The following is an 18,286-nucleotide window of genomic DNA, read 5'->3' on the forward strand; positions in this document are numbered from 1 at the left end:
TACGATGGTAAAAAAGGCGTATGTTTACCATTTCAAACATTAGGGTCTCAAATTGATCTTTGACCTAGCACAGTAGTGGTCTGCAACCTAAATACAAAACACGAGCCGCATGCGGCTCTTTTAGTGTGAAGCTGCGGCTCTTTGGCTCAATGCGCGAAAGTATTGGAAACATTGGAAATCTCTAGAACATTCTAGAACAAACAGAAACAATATATGTTTTCTTTTATGTCAGATGTATGTTTTCCCTCCCCTCCCTCCCACTCCGATTCTCTACCTCCCCGTGGTACTAGCTGGGGTGCGAGCAACCTTAGCGGAGATCGGGTACCCAACCCCGGTGGATGCTTTGGTCGCATGCAGAATGAGTTAGGGGGCTTCGTACGCGTCTGTTCTCCATGTTAGGGGCGGCGTGCGGAGTGCAACAACGTCCTGGTGGTGTTCGGGACCCAAAACAGCAACATCACGACGGTCCTCCTGCGAGATAGTGGGGTTAGCTGCGGGCCTTGCGAGCCTGTGACTACTAAAAAACTTAAGCAACGAATAACGAACAACAAATTTCGGATGGAAATCGGCAAAGACCCACGCGACGAAAAGGGACTAGCGATTGGAAACTTGGAACATGGAACTGCCGATCTCTAAATTTTGTGGGCAGTACCCACGTGCTCTCCAACGAATTGAAGAGCCGCAAATTCGACATCGTAGCGCTGCAGGAGGTATGCTGGAAGGGCTCCACGGTACGAACGTATCCAGATGGTCGTGCCATCTACCAGAGCTGCGGCAACACACACGAGCTTGGAACAGCTTTTATAGTGATGGGAAAGATGCAAAAGCGCGTGATCGGGTGGTGGCCGATCAACTCACGAATGTGCCGGTTGAGAATCAAGGGCCGGTTCTTCAACATCAGCATCATCAACGTGCACAGCCCTCACCTCGGAAGTACCGGTGACGACAAAGACGAATTCTACGCGCAGCTGGAGCGTGAATACGACCGTTGCCCAAAACATGATATCAAGATCGTCATCGGGGATTTCAATGCTCAGGTCGGCCAGGAGGAGGAATTTAAACCGACAATTGGAAGGTTCAGCGCGCACCAGCTGACCAACGAAAACGGCCTCAGACTCATTGATTTCGCCGCCTCCAAACGAATGGCCGTACGTAGTACCTTTTTTCAGCACCGCCTCCCACACAAGTACACCTGGAGATCACCGTACCAAACTCAATCACAGATCGACCACGTTTTGATCGACAGCCGGCACTTTTCGGACATCATCGACGTCAGATCCCGTCGGGGCGCCAACATCGAGTCGGACCATTATCTGGTGATGGTGAAGATGCGCCCAAAACTCTCCGTAGTGAACAACACGCGAAACCGGCGCCCGCCTCGGTTAAATATCGCGCGACTGAAGCAACCTGAGGTCGCGGCAGACTACGCGCAATCGGTCGAAGCAGCGCTGCCGGCAGAGGGCGAGCTTGACGAAGCCCCTCTCGAGGACTGTTGGGATACCATCAAAACAGCCATCAACAGTGCTGCGGAGAACGTCATCGGTTATGTGGAGCGATCTCGACGGAACGACTGGTTCGACGAGGAGTGTAGGAGGGTGATGGACGAAGAGAATGCCGCGCGGGCGGCAGTAGTGCAAAGAGGCACCCGTCGAAATGTGGAAAATCACCGACAGCGGAAGAGGCAGCGAGTCCGACTTTTCCAGGAGAAAAAGCGCCGCCTGGAGGAGGAGGAGCTCAAGGAGCTGGAGCAGCTGCATCGTTCCCAAGAAACACGAAAGTTCTATCAGAAACTCAACGCATCCCGCAAAGGCTTCGTGCCGCAAGCCGAAATGTGCCGGGATAAGGACGGGGGTATCCTGACGGACAATCGTGAGGTGATCAAAAGGTGGAAGCAGCACTTCGATGAACACCTGAACGGCGCACATGCAGGAGATCAAGACGGTGGGGGAAGGTACATCGCCGGCGTAGCCAACGACGAAGAGGAGCCACTCCCAACGATTAGTGAAGTTAAGGAAGCCATTCGCCAGCTGAATAGAAACAAGTCGGCTGGGAAGGATGGCATCGCAGCTGAACTCATCAAAATGGGCCCGGACAGGTTGGCCGATTGCCTACACCGGTTGATAGTCCGGATCTGGGACATAGAACAGCTACCGGAGGAGTGGAAGGAGGGGGTAATATGCCCCATCTACAAGAAGGGCGACAAATTGGACTGTGAGAACTACCGAGCGATCACTGTCCTCAATGCCGCCTACAAAGTGTTGTCCCGAATCCTACTCCGCCGCCTCACGCCACAAGCAAACAGATTCGTGGGAAGTCATCAGGCCGGCTTCATGGAGGGACGGTCTACGACGGACCAGATATTCACATTACGGCAAATACTCCAAAAATGCCGTGAACACCAAGTCCCTACGCATCATCTATTCATCGACTTCAAAGCCGCATACGACACGATCGACCGTAACGAGCTATGGAAAATCATGGACGAGAACGGCTTTTCCGGGAAGCTAATCAGACTGATCAAGGCAACGATGGATGGAACGCAGTGCTGTGTGCGGATTTCGGGTGAATTGTCGAGTTCATTCGAATCGCGCAGGGGGCTTCGACAAGGTGATGGTCTATCCTGCATGATGTTCAACGTGGCGCTAGAAGGTGTTATTCGACGAGCGGTGGGCGAAATGCGGGGCACGATTTTCAACAGATCCAGTCAACTTATCTGCTTTGCCGATGACATTGATATAGTCGGCAGATCATCTGCGGCGGTGGAGGAGATCTACCGCAAACTGAAACGCGAAGCAGGAAGGATTGGGTTGATGATTAATACATCCAAGACGAAGTACATGCTGGCCTGCGGATCCGAGACCGACCGAACCCGCTTGTCCAGTAATAACAAGGTCATGATCGACGGCGACGAGCTGGAGATAGTCGAAGACTTTGTCTATCTCGGCTCACTGGTGACCGCAGACAATGACACCAGCCGTGAGATCCGGAGGCGAATTATCAGCGGAAGTCGTGCCTACTATGGACTCCACAAGCAACTGTGGTCGAGAAGACTTTGCCCTCGTACGAAGTGTAACCTGTATATGACGCTTATTAGACCGGTTGTTCTCTACGGGCACGAGACATGGATATTGCTCGAGGAGGACCTGCGTACACTCGGAGTATTCGAGCGACGAGTGTTAAGAACCATCTTTGGCGGCGTACAGGAGAACGGAGTGTGGAGGCGAAGGATGAACCACGAGCTCACGCGACTCTACGGCGAACCCAGTATCCAGAAGGTGGTGAAAGCTGGCCGGATACGCTGGGCTGGACATGTTGCGAGAATGCCGGACGACTGTCCTGCAAAACAGGTGTTCGCTACGAATCCGGTAGGAACAAGACGAGCGGGGGCGCAACGAGCGAGGTGGTTAGACCAAGTGGAGCGTGATCTGGCGAACGTGGGGTGCCCAAGAAATTGGAGAACGGTTGCTATGAACCGAGTGAATTTTAGGAATTATGTTCGTCAAGTTATGTCGTGAGACGGAATACTATGTAAATAAAATAAATAAAAATAATAGTATGTTTTCCCAGCAATAAAAATAAAACTTGAAGAACTACAAGAGGACAAATTAACATCATCTTGCCAAAAGTATTTCACTATAGGCAGTTTAAAAGCAATTTGAGACTAAAAAATCAATTACGTTCTTCACTAAAAAGCCTAAAGCAAAAATGACAAAAATAATCATAAAAATGTCACACAAATGACAAAAATTTGAAATTTGAATCCAATTTAGTATGAATTCTGACAAAATAAGTTTCAAAACACAGATTAAGTTATGAAATAGTTAATGCAACGACGTAAAATCGTATTCAACTTGGGATAAAAATATCAATCGTCTTAGCTAGCCAGAGACAACTGCAAAGGATAATCCTTGAAGGATGGTGAAGGATGAGGAAAGTAAGGGTCCGGAATAAGGGGCACATGAACGCATGGAAAAGACGTCATTGTGCGAAATATACCAGAGTGAGAGTGAAGTGCTTCCGTTGCTTGATGTGGTGATTCTTCCAGAATAAGCGTAATATCAGATCACCCTGAACCCCTTAAGTTTTGGCTTGAGTTCAAACTCCGATCTTCACCCGGATTAAGAGTTCTACAACACCCTGTTCTACGTTAGTAGGAAGGCCTTCCTGCTGTGAACGCAATCATCACCACAACCTGTGTACACGCCTAGAACGGCCGTTAGCTGTGTGAGCCCGTCAAAAGGTAGGACAGTTACCGTATTCTTATGTTGGTTGGGTAATGCTGGGCAGGAACCATATCAGCTCATAGTTCGGGGGTTAAGTGGGAAGTTTATTTGGGAAAGGTAAATGTTTTCTTGGCTACTGACGCGATAGATTGCAGCTGACCCTGAGGTTTGTTTCAGGGAGTCTTCTCTGTTTTGATCCTGGTCGGACCATTCTTACAGAACAGCTCATGCGTGATAAAATCTTGCGCATTCATCACGAGAACAAGGATCTCTCGCATCGATCTATCGCTTAAACGTTGGGAATCGCGAATTCCACGGTGTCGCGAGTGATTAAGCGGTTCGAGTAACGATTGACCATCGATAGGAAGCCCAGAAGTGAAGGAAAAGTATTCCGTACAACACTAAAAATCATAACCGCGTAGTTGGGGCCTTCAACCGAAACCCGAATGCCTCCATACGGGATGTGGCTAAGAAGCTGCACCTAAGCCGAAGTTTCGTCTAGAAGGCCAAAACTAAGGCTGGGCTTCGAACGTTCAAGGTACAAAAGGCCCCTTATCACGAGTCGTGATTCACGACGAGAAGCAGAACAAGTTCGCCAAAACCCGTGCCAAGAAGTTGTACCTCAACATGCTGACAAAAGTTAAATGCTGCATAATGGACGACGAAACATATGTGAAGGCCGACTTCAAACAGATCCCCGGCAACCTGTTTTTCACGGCCAAGGACAAGTTCAGCGTTCTGGAGCATGTCCGCAATCAGAAGATGTCCAAATTTGCGAATAAATTCCTGGTTTGGAAAGCCATCTGCACGTGCGGGAAGCGGAGTGCAACTTTCGTGAGCCAGGACACGATAAAAGGACAGGTGTACATGAAAGAGTGTCTCCAGAAGCGGCTGCTTCCTCTCCTGAAGGCCCACAACGTCCCAACAATCTTCTGGCCGGATTTGGCCTCATGCCACTACTCAAAGGACGTGCTGAAGTGGTATTCGGACAATAAGGTCAATTTCGTGCCGAAAATGTTCAACGCTCCCAACACTCCGGAGCTCCGCTCCGTCCCATCGAGAGACACTGGGCGAATATGAAGCAGCACCTGCTCAAACGACCTAAGGTAGTGAAGACAGTCGAGTAACTGAAGAAAGTATGGTTTACATGCAAAAAACGGTTGATTCACACGTTGTGCAGAATCTTATGGCCGGCGCCAAGGCCAAGGTGCGGGCATTTGCGTATGGACTGTGAATACAATACCAGTAAAATAGTAAAATGAATCCTTGAAAATTTGATGGTAATCGGATGAAAACTCGAATTTTGCGAATCAATTTTGTGTGTGGCCATTTCATTGTGGACACCTTTTAGATTATCAGGAATCGAATTTAACGTTAAACTATCTGTTAAAAAATATGACTTGTAAAACCAGTGAGTTTTTTAAAACTGAATCTCAAATCGAAGATCCAAAAAATGGCTTTCAGACAAAGAAAAAAAAATAGCAAAATCATGCTGACAACTGCATTCTCCCACCACCTGGCAAACGATTATCTCAACTTGTCAATAGCTTCACCCCGCTAGGCCGGACTCTGACAAACTCGACCCGTTTCGTGTTCCGACTCGCATGCTGCTAACCCATCCCCTGAGTCGGACCGGAAAAGAGCAGCGGAAATCGAAGCCAAAAAGGAAGCCGAAAATCGTTGCCACAAAGTTTGGACATCGCCAGAGGGATGTGATTTCAGAGAAGAGGAAAAAAAGACTAGTCTAATAAAATTTCCCATTGTCATCATCGAAAGTAATGATACCGGACACGCCTCTCAATCTCGGTACTGTGGAGGTTTTTTTTCCTTTTTTTCGATTGGGTTGATTTTTGTGTTATGGTGAATTTGTAGTTTCCTTTTTAAATTAATTTTATCAATCAAAAAGTTAAAATTTGTGATTATTTTGCATTGAATGTTATTTATTTTATTCCTAGAAATGATTGATCTTCAATTTCAAATTTTCCACTCCAAGGATATGCTTAAGTTTTTCCACACGAAAGGCCTGAAATCCATTAACGATCTTTCCTCCTGTAGCTCAATCCCCGAGCATAATTTATGCAAATAAAGCAAACCGCCCGAAACATGATTTACGACGACTGGAAACAACATTTTAAGTGATGTTAGTTTTTTAGTGTAGTAGATTTAATTTTTTTTTTGCTTGAATAGATTTTCCTCCCGTCTCCCTTTTTCCTCGGGGATCGGCAGAATTATTAATCATTTTACTCGACCACATTTGATTGGGACGGGCGGCTCTTTCTGGGTGGGACCCGGGATGATTTTTGTCGCCTTTTGTCGGAACGAAGACGATGGATAATTTGCTGCAAATGATCTTTTTCACGCGCAGTCGCAAAAAAGAAACAAGAACGAATTTTAACCGACTACTGACTGAAGGACCGAAAATTAGGATCCGCACATATGTTGGACCCGTTTCAATCCTTTCGGTTTCGTTTGATGTGTGTCGGCTTCGACTGATTGCTTGGGGAATCTAGAACTGCAACAATTTGGTCCAAATGTGTGGCATGTTTTTTTTTCAATGCACTAGGAAGACTATCCTAAGTGATCTTCTCTATTTATAGTTCCTAAAAAAGGTTGATCGAAACTTGTTTCCCACGCTAAGAGGAAACATTTGTTAGTAATTACTGAAACTTTTTTCAATATTTATCACAAGATATGCCATTTTACCTTTCTATGAACTCGAAAAATGAAACATTTGAACATCAAATTTCGTAAATATTTCTCAATATTCGAAGATTTGCATAAAATTATTTAGAGGTTATTCATGAAAATTTTGAATGCGATGAAATAAGATTTTTATTGAGGGAATTTTCCGAAATATTTTCCATACACTGTTATGCAATGCAATCAACTCTGTCCTTATAAATCCCAATTAGCAGAAAGTCTTTAAAGCGGAATTATCAATTTTTGTTCCATGAACAATCGTCTGAAGTCGAAATTCCTCATGTCATTGTAGAATATCGATAATCATAGGACATTTTCATCCAACCTCAACAAAAGGTCTAAGATGGTTACCGAAGGTCGAATATGATAATGTAAAAAATTGGAAGATTTTTCCTTTTTACGGTCATTTTCTCTCTTCTCTTTGTTTGATATTGAATTTAAGATGAAAAATTTTTTTTGATTTTTTTGATCAAAAGAAGTCTCTGGCGATAAATTTTTCTTCAAAACTTCTGTGCAAAATAATCATTCATTTATCTTAGATTAATTACGTTTTATTGACCATTTATTGTTCACAAATATCATTGCTAGATCGTACACTAAAACTAGAATAACAATGAATCTACAAGTAGGTAATTGTTTGATACAGATATTTGCTGTAGTGTTGTTTTGTGTGATTTTTCTTCTTCTTTCGGGCAAACCAAGGGGGGGGGAGGGGGGGGGGGGTGTTTGTGTAGATAGAAGGACAGGGGGATATGTTTTCTTTCTTCTCAGTTTTTCTCTTCCTCTTTTTATATATTACTTAATTGATCATTGTTTAAACCCTAGATTAGTGGATAGTTATAATGTTCTCTCTTTCTCTCTGTTTTACATTATTTCTTTCTCATAATTCCATCTACACTTTGATTCGATTTAGTTCTAAAAGTTATTTGTTCTTCATGCTACTGTGTTGAATACAGGACAAAGATTTCTATACTACCGTCCTATCGATTCTAAAGGAAAATATGTTATAGAAACCTGTTTAATTTTTTTTAATGATTAAAAAAAAACTCATAATAATGGGGACAGTAGAAGCGAAATGGAAGTAAAGATTTAGGCAAAAAAAACATTCCAACGAAATAGTGAGAGCTCTATACGTATTGCATGTTACGTACAACTAAAGATTAATATATCATACACAAAACATAATGAAAAAAACTAAAAAAAGATTTTCATTATTCTGTTTAACTTGAAACTGGTTCTAGTTTTTTTGCGCAAGTTATCCCATTGTTCAGTTTCTGATTTCCGATTTCGAAGCACCGTATGCGCTAGTAGGCTAGTGGTGGTATCGCTAGTCTTCACCAGAGCGAGCTGGTGCGCCCAGTAGCGCGCTAACATTCAGCTCGGGTTACACTTGCACAAATAAATTCTCTGCAATTTGCACTGCAGGAAATGATTCGATTCAAAACCATTGGAATGTTCTTTCGGATTTTTCGTTTCAAGGTTCATTTATCACATTCGAGATTCTAGAGGGGGAGGGTATAGATCGTACGGGGCTTTTTTGTTCTGACGATTTCATTCCGTTTTCTAACATACTTTGGATATTTATTCTCTACCAAACGGAGTATTCCAACAGTGGGTAATACTACTAAATTGTTCCATAATTCACGCCGCCCGCGACGGCTACACAATTTCGCCTTTCCAAATTGCCAATTTTTCATAAGAATACATACTAAATTTGCCAACTAACTGACACACTAAACAAAAGCCTAAATATGCTAATGGTATAAACAAAATACTCTTCACCCGGTAAATTGCCAAAAAAAAGTTCAATAGTTTTCCTTTGTAAAATTTAAACAACTTTGCTCCCAATTCACAACTTAAGTGCGCTCTCTCTCTCTCTTACTTTCCTTTACAAAACACACACGCGCACAAAACCTACCCTACGAATAACGATCATTCTCTACTATAAATTGTAAATATTTCGTGCACCACTCTGATTAATTCTAATTGTTTCGTTTGTGTTTCCATTATTTAAGGCCTGGGGCTAATAAGGCTCATATTACTCTCATCATCATCAGTTTTGTTTTTTTTTCCTTCATAACACGTTCTCACACTGGCAAATTTTGCGATTGCAAACCCGGAACTATTTTCCAAAAACTTTAGAACCCTTTTTTTGATTCGATTGCTCGCATCAGTACCAATTTGCCAAACTCAAATTGCGTGCAACCATACACACAACCAGACATCGGATAGGACCTACGGAAAAGTTGGGAACCAGCTGGGATGATTCGGCTTACTTTTTCAACGGATCAAATGTGTCCAGCAGATCGTCGGAGCTAAATAAGCCGTTTTTGGAGGTTGTCTGGAAATAAGAAAGACAGGATTGTTAAAATGTTATACTAGCTTTAGAAAGTTAAGTCTAATTTTGTCCAAAAATTTTGTGATATAAATTATAAAAACTAAAATTAAATTTTTCTTCAGTGAAACTTAAGACAAAATTAGATTAAAAAGTGGGATTGATTGTGAGATAAACACATGACATCGTGCAAAGATCATTTGTGAATTATTTTCTACAACATTTAGAAAACGGAAGAGGTACGACGCTTAAACATAACTGAATACATAAAAAATGTTCACACAGAACATAAAAAAAACATCAATATCGGAGAACTGACGAATCACATCAAAAGTTTCAATAAGAAAAACACAAAATAAAAAACATAAGACATTAAATCCCGGGAATAAACACACCTGAAGGTTGAAAATCGCTCAAAACAAACAAAAATAGATATAAAATTAAAATTAGTATTAAAATGTTTGAGGTGAGATTTTAAAATTGATTTTTCTTATTTTTGCTTAAAGGTTCAAGATCCTAGATTAAAGATTCACGATTCAAAATTAAAGTTTCAAGACTCAAGATTGAAGATTCATCATTGAAAACTCAAGATTCAAGATTGAATGTTCTAGATTCAAGACTTAACATTTTAGATTTAAAATATCTGATTCAAAATTAAGATGATTAAATTTTTAGGCTACGGGTTTGAGATCTAAAATAAGAATTAAGTTTAAAATTTCATCTTCCAATTTCAGATTTTCGATTCCAGATCCAAATTTAAGATTTAAGATTTCGGATTAACATTCAGATTCAGATTTCAGTTTAAGAATCGAGGTCTTTTCAGATTTCAGATTCAAATTCAGATTTCAGATTCAGATTCAGATTCTGATTTCTGATTCAGATTTCTGATTCAGATTTCAGATTCAGATTTTAGATTCAGATTTCAGATTCAGATTTCAGATTCAGATTCAGATTTCAGATTCAGATTTCAGATTCAGATTTCAGATTCAGATTTCAGATTCAGATTCAGATTTCAGATTCAGATTTCAGATTCAGATTTTAGATTCAGATTTCAGATTCAGATTTCAGATTCAGATTTCAGATTCAGATTCAGATTTCAGATTCAGATTTCAGATTCAGATTTCAGATTCAGATTTCAGATTCAGATTTCAGATTCAGATTCAGATTTCAGATTCAGATTTCAGATTCAGATTCAGATTTCAGATTCAGATTTCAGATTCAGATTTTAGATTCAGATTTCAGATTCAGATTTCAGATTCAGATTTCAGATTCAGATTCAGATTTCAGATTCAGATTTCAGATTCAGATTTCAGATTCAGATTTCAGATTCAGATTTCAGATTCAGATTTCAGATTCGGATTCAGATTTCAGATTCAGATTTCAGATTCAGATTCCAGATTCAGATTTCAGATTCAGATTTCAGATTTCAGATTCAGATTTCAGATTCAGATTTCAGATTCAGATTTCAGATTCAGATTTTAGATTCAGATTTCAGATTCAGATTTCAGATTCAGATTCAGATTTCAGATTCAGATTTCAGATTCAGATTTCAGATTCAGATTTCAGATTCAGATTTCAGATTCAGATTTCAGATTCAGATTTCAGATTCAGATTTCAGATTCAGATTTCAGATTCAGATTTCAGATTCAGATTTCAGATTCAGATTTCAGATTCAGATTTCAGATTCAGATTTCAGATTCAGATTTCAGATTCAGATTTCAGATTCAGATTTCAGATTCAGATTTCAGATTCAGATTTCAGATTCAGATTTCAGATTCAGATTTCAGATTCAGATTTCAGATTCAGATTTCAGATTCAGATTCTGATTTCAGATTCTGATTTCAGATTCTGATTTCAGATTAGAATTTCAGATTCAGATTTCAGATTATGATTTCAGATTCAGATTAGGATTTCAGATTCAGATTTCAGATTTCAAGTTCAGATTTCAGATTCAGATTTCAGATTTAGATGTCAGATTCAGATTTCAGATTCAGATTTCAGATTCAGATTCAGATTTCAGATTCAGATTTCAGATTCAGATTTCAGATTTTAGATTCCAGATTCAGATTTCAGATTTCAGATTTTAGATTCCAGATTCAGATTTCAGATTCCGCTTTCAGATTCCGATTTCAGATTCAGATTTCAGATTCCGATTCAGATTCCGAATTCAAATCAAGATTTTAATTCTTTATTCTGGATCTGCATTGCTATAGTCCTAAACCGAACATTTTTAATTTCGTTTTCATAATCTGAAAGCTGAATGAACTCATAATCAAAATTTTAAATTCTAAAAAACTATTAAAAAGAAATTTAAAAAAATCTATATTCTAGATCTCAATTTAAAATCTGAATTCCTTGTAATGAATCTTAATCTTATTATAAATGATAAGTCTGAGCATGATTTCTAAACTCAAATTCTAAAATTGAATTAAAAAACTGAATTTTGAATCTTAATTTTAATTCTGAATCTGAATTCAAGTCTGAGATCTAAATCTCAAAACTCAATCTAAATTCGGAATCTGCAAGTTTGAATCTGATTCTGCATCTGATATCTGAATTGGAATATAAACTGTATTCTGATTTGTTATTCTGAATATTAATATTTTATTTTTATTTTCGATATTTGAACTTAATTGTTGTTGGCCTTTATACTCAATTTTCTGATAACGAACTTAAAATCTGAAATCAGCTTCCAGGTTTAGGATCCAGCTTTTGGAATTACTTTAATAACTATTGATATTGTAATTATTAATTTAAAATGGCACAAGTCGAGGTCTTAAAAGTAACAATAACGGACGAAACAGCACACAGAAACACAAAAAAAAAATACAACGTGACACGTGACGGACACATGAAAGTGGGGGGTACGACGCACAGTTCGACGATAAATTTGAATACCCGCAAATGTACCTTCTCGTAGAATGGCTGTACCCCATCATGGTCTTGATGAGGGTGAGACGGACGATCGAAAGCCGGCCCTTGGTCAAAAGCGGCCACCGGTATCGGCCCAGATTTTTGCGCTAGTAGCCCTGCACGCCGCTGATGGTTGCTGGCGGTGTTGCTTACATCTTTCTTGAATTCATTAAAAGCCGATAAAGCGAAACCTTCAAAGAGGGCATCGGCGGCGTGCAAGCTTTTTCCCGGATCCGAGGACTCCGGGGCCGATGACGACGATGGCTGCTGCTGACCCGGGCCATGAATGAAGTGGTTGTTGGTGCCATTTTGATGCATTGCAAGCCCGGATGAAACACTGTGATGGACTAGGACACTACCACTGGTTGTACCACTACCGGTTAGAGAGTCCGAGTCTGCGGTCACATTCTGGAACATGTCGTAATTGCCGGCCCCACCGAAGCCGTTGTGGTTGTGATGTTGTTGCTGAGAGTGGTTCGGCTTGATCATCGAGGCCAGTGGATTGTTCCGAAGTACCCCGGCAAACGGGTTAAGTTTCCCGCCGAGAGGTGAAGTCGGACCCATTTGCGGAACGTTGGTGTTGAAAATCGGACCATTAGTGGCATGGCCCTGGATTAAACTGTTCATTGCCAGTACATTGTCCAGTTTGGAAGAATTGTTTGCCAGAATTTGAATTTCGTCCGTGAAGCTGTTCGGTGTAGGACCCTGGTTGACCGAGGCGAAAGTCATCGAGTTACCCCCTTCGAACGGATTTTGTTCCTGTGGCTGTCGTCCGGAGTTTAATATCATTAAGGTCAAGTATTTATTTCAAAGTTAGATAAATTATTACAAAATGCATTTTTCATGTAGTCCAATTATGAATTCTCGAGATAGATCATTTCGGGATTGATATGGGAAATTTAAAAGCAACGATCGAAGCTGCGGGATAAGACTGCACCTTCCTCGCACAAGACATTGTAGATAAATGGGTATTTCGCGGTACGCGGAACACCCTCCCAGTAAAATGACTCTCGATCTCGGATGAGACACTTGAGGCAAAGTATAATTTCGACTATATCGGGAATTATCTGTTGTGATTAGTAAATCAACTGAACAAAGAAGTCATTTTTAAAAGTAAATGTATCGCAGTGTATAATTTTCTCTTTGGGTACACACCCACACTTTGTAAACTTGAACCCGAAAATAAAGCTTTCATTCCCGTTTTGTTAAATAGTCACTCATACCATACTTGCTTTTTATTGGCTTTGCTCTTACAACAAGTTATGGGCCTGTTCGCGACACGAAGTGACGCCATGTTGCGAAAAAGGATATTTCGAGTGAAAAAAAAAGCATCACGAAACAACGAGCCTAACCTCCCAATTTTCGCTGCTAAAGCAAGTTTGCAACAAGCAGTTTTCGGATGGGGAAAATATGGAGGACCATCTTTTCGCCCTGGAGGAGTTGTTTAACCGGCTGGCTGATGCCGGACAGGAGCTGACCACGGTCCTGGAGAGCCGTAACGACGACGAGCTCACGTTGGAGCTTGTAAAAAGAAAGCTGCTGGACGAAGCCGCCAAGCGCCATGGAGCACAGTCGGACGCGGTGCTACGAGTCGAACACGAAAAGAAAAAGCGATCGTTCATTTGCTTATTGTGCAACAAACCCGGGCACGAGCAGTGAGATTGTCCGCAAAAGCCACGGGAGAGTTATAGGAGATGGCAACCAAAGCCGCGAAAGCAGAAGAAGAAAAATGATAGTGTTTCTTTCCCGTTTACGGCCTGGGAACAGTGTGAGGAAAACTAAAAGTGTTGGATAGTTGACTCTGGTACGACAAGCCACACTGCGGCCAACAGAAGTTTTTTCAGAAATTTAAGGTAAAGTGAAGTGAAGTCTGTGAAATTGGCGAACGGTAAAGTAGCCAAAGAATAAGGTGAAGAACCTGGGCTGATAAATTGTGTGAACTTCGAAGGCAAAAAGACAAGTTTGACTCTCAGTGAGGCTTTGTACGCACCAAGTTTGGCATTGAACTTGCTATCTGTCCCGGCCTTAGACCAAACACATGCAAAAGTGATTTTTGATGTGGCTGGCTGTCGGATTGTGCGAAATGGCGCCGTTGCAGCGGTGGAAACTCTAGAAAAAAAAAATTTTCAGCTTCAGCAACCAAACGAGGTGGTGAAGTGGTCAACACAACGGCGACTGCAGGCGCTTTTGGCATAGACGTTTTAGTCACCGAGAACCGAATGCTATCGGCCAACTACTCAAGGGAAACCTGGTGCGAGTGTGAACCTTGTCTGAAAGGAAAGAGCTACCGTGCCCCTTTTCCGAAAGATTCGACCACCAAAACGAAAGAGCCTTTGGAAATAGTACACACCGATGTGTGCGGTCCAGTCGAAGTGCCGTCAGCAGGTGGATTCCGGTACTTCATGACAGTTATCGACGCCTTTTCTCGATACTGTGTCCTGTATTTCCTGAAATACAAAGGCGAAGTGACCGACAGGCTTAAGCCGTATGTCGCCCTAGTGAAAAATCAGTTCGGTCGAAAATGGTGCGTTCGGACCAAGGAGGGGAGTACTCCAGCAAGAGGCTTCCTTCGCTCATTCTACCAGCGAATGAGGATCCAGCCGCAGTTTACGACGGGATATAGTCCGCAGCGAAACGGAGTCGCAGAGCGTCGAAATCGCTATTTGTACGAAATGTGTCGTTGTTTGTTGTTCGACGCCAACTGGATCAGTGCTTTTGGGCAGAAGCGTTGAACACCGCTGTTTATCTGCAAAACATCCTGCCGTCGACCACTTAAGAATTTTCGGAAGTTAAGCCTGGGCGCTGATTTCGAAACAGAAACGGAAGAAGCTTCACGAAACAGCGAGAAAAATGACATTCGTTGGCTGCTCCGGGGAGCACAAAGCTTCCGGCTTCTGGATCGAGGAACGCGGGAAATCGTCATCAGCCATGACGCCAGGTTCATGAAAGTGGTTCCAGAAAATAGTGAAATAGTGAATAGTGAATTAAAAATAGTGGAAAAAAGTGATGCAAACACAATCGAATACGGTTCGGTGCTAAAGAAAAAAAAATGAGTGACATTCCGGATGCAGATGAAGAAGACGAATACGAAAGTGCTGCAGAAGATTTCCATGAATACAGTGATGAAGGAAACTACGACGGGGAAGAAACTCTCTCTATCCCAGTTGAAGTAAGACGGTCCAAGCGCCCGAAAAAGGGGATACCAGCGGAAAGGTACACCTCAACGACTTTGTCATCGGAACAAATTACAACGAGGCCGTCAAAAGCCCTGGAAAAGACGACTTGCATACCGTGATGAAGGAGGAGATCAACTCTCTCAACGAGAACCAGACGTGAGAGTTCGTGGCGCTGCCTCTAGGTAAAAAGGCGTCGGTTGCAAGTAGATCTATAAGAAGAAGAACGTTGGCGATGGAAAAACTGTGCTCTTTAAAGCGAGACTCGTTGCTCAAGGGTTCTCGCAGCGGTACGGCACAGACTTCGACGAGGTTTTCGCCCCTGTTGTGCGACAGACCACGTTTTGCACGATGCTCACGATTGCGAGCAACCGGTTCTTGCTAGCGAAACACTTGGATATGAATGGAGTCCACTTTTTAACCGTTGGGTAGAATTTAATGAAAAATTGGGTGGATTTAGTTCATAGTGCATTGCAGGCGCGGTCCTATGGGGGGGGTGATCGGGGTGATCACCCCCCCCAAGCGGCAAAAAACTGTTACAAAATACTCGCAAACGCTAGAATTTCTATGAAAAGTTCGAACATTTCCTAGTGGATATTCTATGGAATTTTTAAAATTTTCCACTCCGTGGGGGTGATTATTAAATAAAATAATTTATTAATTTCTTAGCTTCTTAAAATTGGAAAAAAAATCGGTCCGCCAAACTAAAAACTTCTTAAATTAGAGGTGATGAACAAAACCTGATAAAAATTGAGTTCAGGAATATACCTCCAAAAACAGGTTTTAAAACAAATGCTCCAAAAACTTGCCTATGTATTCATTTTTCCCAGATGAGATAAAACCGATGATAATAATACCCCGTCATAACTCGACTATTTTCTCGAGAACAAGGACTTTTCATTGAAAAATAGTATAAGCTATAAGCAATGAACCCTTTGTTATTTTTTTTTTTTTCATTTTAAATTACACATTATGTTTGAAAATATTAAATGCATGAAGCAAAAATACTATTTTTCACTTTTTTACTAAATCATTCGTTTCAAATTTGTAACTGTATCTTTCAATTCAGTTACAGTAAATTTTAAAATCTATGAGAGCTGCATTAAGAGAAAACAAATAAAAATAAAGTTCCGAAAGTTGCATACCTAAGAATTTGATTTTAATGATTTTGTTTTAGAATTGAATTTATATTTAGAAATTGAAGAATCGAAACAAGAGTTTTTATTAATTAGTTTTTTCGAATCACGATTCAGCAATATACTTCTGAAAAATAATAAACCATTCAGTTTTAAATTCATAGCAATTGTTAACACATTTTCAAATTAATGTTTGGATTTCAAAAGGTATTGATGGAAAACGAGAATCACAAAAATTTTGGTGAGAGTTTTATGGTGATTTTAAAATATTGTAGATAACTTGAGATTTTTTCACATGTGTGTATTTTTTCATTTGTAAAATTACATTTATCTCGGAAGGTTTTTTAAAGAGTTCTTAAATTGATGATTTTTAAACTGTTCAATATACAAATGAAGAAAATTATCTTTTTGTCAACAATTGATCGCAGTGAATATTAAAGATTCGCAGATTGTTTTATAAAAGGATGTATATGCTATTCAAAAGGATATCAAAATAAGTATGTAAGAAAGTTTGTTAAACTTCACTAATTTCTAACTTTTTTTTAATATAAACCTCTAATTAATTTAAATGAAATTTATAAGGGAAGAGGAGAAGCAGTGTGCATCATGGTCGTGAAATTTTTTTTTTTAAGAAGTATATCTAATCAAATTCATCCATTACTTTGATGATTTATCACATAAATCCAAAAAATGGCTTGAATCAATACAAATTTTATGCTGATATGAAATATTTTTTCAAGAACCCAATTTCAGCCTCTATTTTTTTATGTTCAACTCCACATTCAAAAGGGTTTTTTTTTTATAAATTCTCAAACTTTTTTAAATGAATAAGGGTTTATATCACATTTCTTTCCTCAAGAACGCAAGTAATGTTGACTTCTGTGAAATTTTTTTAATTCAAGTTTTCTGTTTATTTACTGTTCCCAATTTTGTAAAATAATAGACTTTTAGCGAATGTTTAAAGAAGTAATGACTACATAGGATTTAAGATATTTCTCAAAGTAGAAACCAATTCGTTTTTCAGACTTTGGCAAATTTTTCAATAAAATAAAATCTTTGTTTTTTAAAACTTTCTTTAGTCAATAATGACAGAAATTCTTGTGTTTGAATTATTAAACACTGTAGATTTTTTTTAGATCATTCATCATCATGAAAGTAGTGTTTCTTAATTGAATAAAATATAATAAACAAATTCAGAATCAGTTTTTTTTCATGTTAACTTGTAAGTTCATCAATTATCAATGATTGATTTCACTCAAAACTGATTCTTTTTAAAACTCTATATAAACTCCATATCACCAAAACGAGAGGAGATAAACAAAATCTAGTTGAAGTACAAGTTCTACTAAATCAATCATTAAAACATAGACACCAAAATGCTATCTCTTGCATTATTTTGGAAAGACGTTTTTATTAGAAAAATAATTTTCAAATGTTAAAACTTATCTTTTTCATCTTCATATTATATTTGAATTTATGAAGAGTTATTCACCGTGATTTTGTTTGTTAATTTTATTTATCGACCTTATCCATTAAAATTAAAAGAACATAACTAAGAACATTTCAACATTATGAAAATTCTTGTCAAATAGAAAGTTCGAAATGTATGGATATTGAAAATGAGAAAGTAGAATTTTATAAGAAGCATTTTAATCACATGTCATCAATTCATTCCTCATGGATAAAAAAAAACAAATGAATAAATGAATAAATAAAAGGGATCATTTTCGTGTTTTATCATTCAAGAACTCTTCCATTTCCCGAATTGTACTTTGTCAGTGATGATTAATTGTTGTTGTATTTTAA

General features: G+C 39.9%; 1 protein-coding gene across 7 annotated transcripts in view; it reads right to left on the minus strand.

Annotated features, from left to right (window-relative positions):
* Positions 1-7,461: 7,461 nt before the first annotated feature.
* Positions 7,462-18,286, minus strand: part of LOC129751736 (PTB domain-containing adapter protein ced-6) — a 104,831-nt gene continuing 94,006 nt past the window's right edge. For 6 of the 7 annotated variants that reach the window (XM_055747403.1, XM_055747402.1, XM_055747407.1 and 3 more), the window contains 2 exons: positions 12,549-12,936; positions 7,462-9,264 (listed from right to left, as the gene is read on the minus strand). In XM_055747403.1, coding sequence (XP_055603378.1) covers positions 9,239-9,264; positions 12,549-12,936 — 414 coding nt within the window. In that variant the 3' untranslated portion in view covers positions 7,462-9,238. The remainder of the gene's footprint in view (positions 9,265-12,548; positions 12,937-18,286) is intronic. The other variant, XM_055747409.1, reaches the window with a different exon arrangement.

The sequence above is a fragment of the Uranotaenia lowii genome, chromosome 3, assembly GCF_029784155.1.
Source record: "Uranotaenia lowii strain MFRU-FL chromosome 3, ASM2978415v1, whole genome shotgun sequence".
In the NCBI taxonomy this organism is placed as follows: domain Eukaryota; kingdom Metazoa; phylum Arthropoda; class Insecta; order Diptera; family Culicidae; genus Uranotaenia; species Uranotaenia lowii.